This window comes from Bidens hawaiensis, unplaced genomic scaffold (genome assembly GCF_021521415.1).
Source record: "Bidens hawaiensis isolate Kalapana, Puna unplaced genomic scaffold, B.hawaiensis_p1.1 tig00068588_1, whole genome shotgun sequence".
NCBI lineage: Eukaryota > Viridiplantae > Streptophyta > Magnoliopsida > Asterales > Asteraceae > Bidens > Bidens hawaiensis.
Genome location: NW_027502112.1, coordinates 31,924 through 38,693, shown reverse-complemented (window position 1 = coordinate 38,693; position 6,770 = coordinate 31,924). Strand labels below are relative to the sequence as shown.

Below are 6,770 nucleotides of genomic sequence, written 5' to 3'. Positions count from 1 at the left end.
TCCACACTACCAAAAATTAACCATGAATATTCATTTCCAAGTAATCTTTAAACATGTGTATTGTTTTTATATGATATGATTTTTAAAGTTGACGTGCTATTTATGTAAGAAAGTGTCACATACTTGAAAAGTTACATGAATGTATGATGATAAGCACACATGTGACTTGATATGATAAGCTATGTGCCATTTCAGCGGCCAACGTTATAAATATATTTATTTCCAGTAAAATTACAAGGCATGTGAAGCCATGATATGGGGTTTGCAAGAAACAAGGGTTTACGTAAAACACGTGCCTTCAGTTACTTGTACGTAACCCAATCCATTTCATCGTTATTTACTAATCAATAAAAATAATTAAATAATAATAATAATAATATTTTTTCGTCACTTTCCTCCCATTACCAAATTAAATAACATTTTCAAAAATCATTGAATGAGGTGTTTTTAAAGGTTAAATGTATTATAATACGTCAAATTATGCTAGGTATTGTCATTGTGTGTATCATACTTATAATTATTTTGAAATTTTGTCAAGCTTAAAATTTTATCATTACATATGTTAAATGACTATAACTAAAGAAACTTTGTTTGCACATTTTGTATTTTTGAATTAATATAAACTAATAATAGTAATACCAATAATAATAAATCAGTAACATGACTTTTTATTATTTTTTCTTTTAAATTTCTAAGATTTAAATACATTTTATTACAGTAAGAGATGAGAAATACAACTAAGCAATAACCAAACAGTTAATTGAAGAAATCAAACTGAAATTAACCTGTAATCGAATCACCCGAAAATCGTTTGTTGTTATTTCTTGTAGCTTTGGCTAATAAAAATTAACCAGACCGAACCATTCATATTTTTAGCTACCAAACCTTCAATTCATGTATTTCATGTTTGATACATTCATTTTATGCATCAATTTTATGTATCTAAGTAAAATTTTAACCCAATTTTGATTTTGATTATTGACCGAAGTTTAATGAACCAAACCAAAAACTGAAAAATTAACTGAATAAACCAAATCGGTCAACTAAAAACCGATTGGTTAATGTGGTTGAGTCAAATAACCAAACCAAACTGTGCACACCCCTAAAAAGTGGTTTTAAAATAATTATTTCAGAATGCTACACTGAACTACAACTTCCAATGCAAGTTCACTACACCCTTATAAAACCGGCATTTCTTTTGAAAATTGATAACTGTTTAACTGAAACCGATAAGTTGTGGTAGCGTGCTAGGGTAAACCATACGGTTATCTTCTATACTCCTTCCGTCCTATTTTAAGTATCTTAGTTTGAATTTTCAAGTCTTTCTTTTGCAAATTTGACCGTAAATATTTTTATTCGTGTCATATAATACTTGATGAAATTATATGAATGGATTGGGTTTTAAATGTATTTTACATTGATATAATTTTCATTAAGTATTATATGACACGAATAAAAATATTTACGGTCAAAGTTGCAAAAGAAAGACTTGGAAATTCAAACTAAGACACTTAAAATGGGACGGAGGGAGTATAATGTACGTAAACTTAAAATAAAATAAAAAAGAATCCAAGAAAATGTGAAGACATAAATGTTGGGTTAAAGTTATGGCTTTAAAATCGGAAGAATAATATCAATTCCATGTTTAAAGGTCACGTTACCCCGCTGTCTATGGATCCTATTCCTACCTATGAATCACGTTTAGGTTCTGGTTTCGAATTCCATATAATACTAATACTAATCTCCATTATTATGATAATCTTTTATTTGCCCCCCTATAATTTATGTTGAGATGAACGTATTATGAAATGACACTATTCTATAAGCAAAATGGTTCGGCTGTGCAACGGATGGTAATAGTCAGCATCGGAGCAAAACCAGAACCGACAAATGACTAAAAACAAAACTCGAACCAAACCTTACTATAGACTATAGTAAATCGGTTCGGTTTCACATAAGGACGTACTTATTATGTCTCTAATGAAGGTGACCGCCCCCTTAATTTTTGTTAATATTAATATATATATATGTATATATATATATATATATATATATATATATATATATAGGGAAATGTTCATGTACATTTTGATCTTAACATGAGTATGTAGGATAATGTCAATTTATTTAAAAATGCGAACGTAAGAAACAATACCAACTACAATACCAATCTACATAAACAACGACTTATAATAACAAAGAAAAAAAACCTAAAAACTACAACAAAAGAATCAAAATCAAGAACAAAATAATAATAGCATATACCAGCAAATACTTATAACAGCAAAAGAAAACATCTAATAATAACAACAAAATATAAATAAGCAAATATTTATAACGCCTCATAATTGAAAATTAGCAAATACGAACAAAAAATAGCAGCAAACACCTATAAAAATAAACCTAATCATAACAACAAATTGGTTCTCACCGTTTTTTTGTTAAGAATAAAATGTATTTGATCATGTTTCTATATATATATATAGGGGATGGTTCAAGAAAGAAATGATATTATTGCAAGAAATGTAAGAAATGAATATGGACCATTAGTTTTGTTTTAAGTTTTAAATACTAAAGCTAAATAAAGAAACTATTAATTATTCTCTTTCTTCAATTAATATAACTAATAAACCATAATACTTATTTATTTAATTAATATAACTAATTAAATTATTATAATTAAAAAATATTAAGAACTCATTTATTTTTATAACTTACTTTTTGTTTCTTGAATTTTTATCTTATACAAGTATAATTTATTCATACATTAAAATTTCTTTCTATCCAAAACTAATTTTTTCCAACTCAATATATTAATATCCATCAGCACATACATACATTATGATGAATAATACCAAAAAACAATTTTTCATGTGTTTGCATTAGATATCAACAAAAAACATACAACCTACACAATAACATATAATCTACACTTGTTCTAAGAATAAAACGGCATATAACCTACACACGAAAAACATTTAACCTACACACAAAATTCATCATCAATAAAATACACGCACACGAAAACATATAACATACACACAAAAAACATATAACCTACACACGAAAAATTTATATTACACAAATACAATTTATTCATACATTAATTTCTTTTCAAAACCAATTTCTTCAAACTCGACATATCAATATCCATCAACACGTAGTTACATTGTGATAAATAATACAAAAAACTATCATACACATGTTTGCATTAAATGTCAATAAAAAATATACAACCTACACAAACACATATAACCTACACCTGTTCTAAGAATAAGAAAACATATAGCTTACATACAAAAAACATATGACCTACGCATGTGCATGGTATGTGTATCTTTGTGCAGTTTATATAATTGTTGATGTCGAACTACATATGTAAGTTATATGCTTTTTGTATGTTGTACGTTTTTATTGCTCAAAACGAGTGTAGGTTATATAACTTTGTGTATGTTGTATATTTATTGAACTTAAATACGTTGATATATGCTAATATTTTTGTGGAAATTATTTTTTTAATATAAAGAAATATTATTATATGAATAAATTGTATTTATGTTGAATAAAATGAAGAATGTGTAAATAAAAAATAAAACTAAAGTAGTGTTTTTGAACAATTTACTTTCTACACGGTTTGCGTGGACCATTTATGCTTCCATGTTAATGTTTGAACAATTTACTTGCTTTTCTCATAAGTAACGCACATCAAAGTTTTTTCTTTTTTTCCGTAGATCACATCCCTTTGTAATTCCTTTGCATCACAATGAGACTTTGCCCTTATTTCTCACACAAGTCACAAGTTCATAGTGAACTCTAATAACTCATAAACATGCCCAGAAGGCTAGAATATGTTAATAACACTACTACTAATATTAATAATCAAATTCATATTAAAATTAATGTATATGTAAAACCATATCTACTTTTATTATTGTGTTGTGTAAATGTCCACCTTTACTCCTTGAAAATTCTAATGCTCAAGTCATGAAGCCTGATAAAGCCACATGTAATGGATGATGTCACGTCAGTTTTCTATATTATTCTTGTCATCTAGGATGGAGCCTTCTCTTCCTAAAGAGCTTACGATGTCAAACTTCGATTCAGTTCGAATTTGATCGCCTTTTAAAAGATAAAAGCTTTTGACTCTTTTGTAAAAGTTATTGGTTAATACAACTATTTAAAATTTATTTCTATAAGTTATAGTAGTAGCTTATACAAATAACAATACATAATGACCATATTAATTAAAAAGAAAAAAAAAACAAATCTTAGGTTAATATTAACATACATTATCCCAAAATAATTTAACTCAATGATAAGACATGTTATGTTATGTTTCTACATTCATCCGGCCCGTTAATTCCGGATCGCACCATGATCTCCTCACAATATAATCAACCGATAGTACGGTACAAACATTCACAGCAACAGAAAATATGTATCGTAAACAGTGAGTTGACTTATATAACAACATTAAATTATTAAACCTTTTAGTTAATCCGGATTATTACTGCTAATTAAAAACGGTTAGAAAGCTGGTAGTTCTAAAATCTCCCCATAAATACACCCACTAACCCATCCACATCCCACACATTCACAACATACTCAACCATGGCTTATAACCATCTTCCTTCACTAGCCACCCTCATACTTATTATTATTATTATTACAACCACCGTCTCCGCAACCACTTACAATGTTAAAACCTTGGGCGCGAAAGCCAACGGCCAAACCGACTCCACCAAGGCGTTTATGTCTGCATGGACCAGTGCGTGTGCCTCAACCAAGCCTGCCACTATGTACGTTCCGAATGGTAAGTACATGGTTGGCGCACTTCGGTTTAGTGGTCCATGCAGGAACGGTGCCATCACGGTTCGTATTGATGGAACCCTGGTGGCACCGTCTAATTATTTTGTCCTTGGTAATGCCAAGTTCTGGCTGCTTTTTCATGGCGTCCAAGGTGTCACTATCGTTGGTGGCACCTTGGATGCCCAGGGTGCGAGGTTGTGGGCTTGTAAGTCGTCTGGGTCCAAAAACTGCCCAGATGGAGCCACGGTATTAACTTTTTCAATTTTTTATTTTATTTTGTATATAATGGAGCAACCCCTCTGTCTGGATACATGGGTTGCTTCTTATATTAATATTATATTATGTACAATTGTTTTGTTTTTGTTTATTTGTTTATGATTTGTGCAGAGTTTGGCGATTTCAAACTCGAATAATGTTATTGTGTACGGATTGAGTTCGGTGAACAGTCAAATGTTTCACATTGCGGTGAATGGATGTCGCGACGTGAAAGTGTTGGGAGCAAACGTTGTGGCGCCGTGGAACAGTCCAAACACTGACGGCATCCATGTCCAGTTGTCGTCCGGAGTCACAATTTTGAACTCCAAAATCAGCACTGGGGATGACTGTGTATCGATTGGTCCGGGTGCAACCAATTTGTGGATCGAAGGTGTCGCTTGTGGACCCGGCCATGGCATCAGGTATTAGTGTTAAAACACTACTAGAAAACTGGGTATTTGTGACTGAAAAAATGTTGAAAAAATAAAAAGTTTTAAAGAAGTTAATAATTTGATTGATTAAATGTATGATCACATTTTACAGCATTGGGAGTTTAGGGAAGGATTTAAATGAACAAGGTGTTATGAACGTGACCGTGAAACGGACCACTTTTAAGGATACTGAGAACGGTTTAAGGATCAAGGCATGGGCGAGACCAAGTAATGGATTCGTTAATGGCGTTCTGTTTCAGAACGCCATTATGACTAACGTCGAGAACCCGATTGTTATCGACCAAAATTACTGTCCTGGTAACAAGAATTGTCCCCGTCAGGTACATTTTTGCATCATTTTCATGTACCTTTGTGAACTTTATTATATATAGTTTTGTTTAAAAAATATATATAGTTTTTATCTTTTTCTTAATTCATTTTATATCTAGTTTGATTGTTTTTAATAATTTACATTATTAAACTTATTTAAGAAATCTAAATCTAAATACAAAGTTTTTTAATTTCTACTTGTCTTAAATAAACAAATAAATAAATAAATAAACTCACTTTTGGTTCAAAAAAGCTTAAATAATTCGGTAACGATTGCAGGTCTCTGGCGTGAAAATAAGCAACGTAAAATATCAAGACGTGCATGGGACATCTGCGACGAAAGTGGCAGTGCGATTTAATTGTAGTAAAAAGTATCCGTGTAGGGGAATAACGATGCAAGATGTGAATTTGAGCTTCAAGAATCAGCTCCAGGCGTCTGCATATTGTGTTAATGCGGCTGGAAAGTCTTCCGGCGTGATGAAACCTACAAGCTGTCTTTAGAGTGAGGAAGTTGGCTGAGCCCGTGGCCGGAATGTTGTATTTGAATCGCCTGGCTTTGCATTGATGATCGATTGTTTAGTGGTAGATTTATTGGACGTGATAAAGGTTAATTGGGAATTTTGTGTTATATGTATTCATATTGATTGAGGATATATATTCTCAATCATACCCCTTTTGTTATCTTTTATTTCACGAGGTTTGGTATTATAAGTACCTAGAGAGTTTGGTATAATTCAAGAAGTATGCAAGCTAGTATGTAAAAGAATTTGAGGGATAGAGACGACAAATCGATCTATAGAGGCTCAGGTGGATGTTAGCTAATATACTATGTCCTTTTCCTGATTCTCCGATCAAGTGATCCACTAAAAGTTTCCCTGAAATAGTAAGAATCACAAATGCAACATTTCACCGAGGATCAAGCCAAGGAAGTGATCACCTTTTTTA

General features: G+C 31.1%; 1 protein-coding gene across 1 annotated transcript; it reads left to right on the top strand.

Annotated features, from left to right (window-relative positions):
* The first annotated feature begins 4,251 nt into the window (after positions 1–4,251).
* LOC143605195 (polygalacturonase-like) lies at positions 4,252–6,563 on the top strand. The gene is made up of 4 exons (XM_077081405.1): positions 4,252–5,055; positions 5,197–5,486; positions 5,608–5,836; positions 6,105–6,563. The coding sequence occupies exons 1-4, from the start codon at positions 4,612–4,614 to the stop codon at positions 6,324–6,326; spliced, it is 1,185 nt and encodes a 394-aa protein (XP_076937520.1). The 5' UTR covers positions 4,252–4,611; the 3' UTR covers positions 6,327–6,563.
* Positions 6,564–6,770: the final 207 nt, after the last annotated feature.

Excerpts from the sequence above, each read along its gene's own strand:
- LOC143605195 (XM_077081405.1), top strand. The coding sequence starts at position 4,612 with ATGGCTTATAACCATCTTCCTTCACTAGCCACCCTCATACTTATTATT. Across the intron at positions 5,056-5,196 it reads ACTGCCCAGATGGAGCCACG|AGTTTGGCGATTTCAAACTC; the intron begins GTATTAACTTTT and ends TGATTTGTGCAG. Across the intron at positions 5,487-5,607 it reads GGACCCGGCCATGGCATCAG|CATTGGGAGTTTAGGGAAGG; the intron begins GTATTAGTGTTA and ends CACATTTTACAG.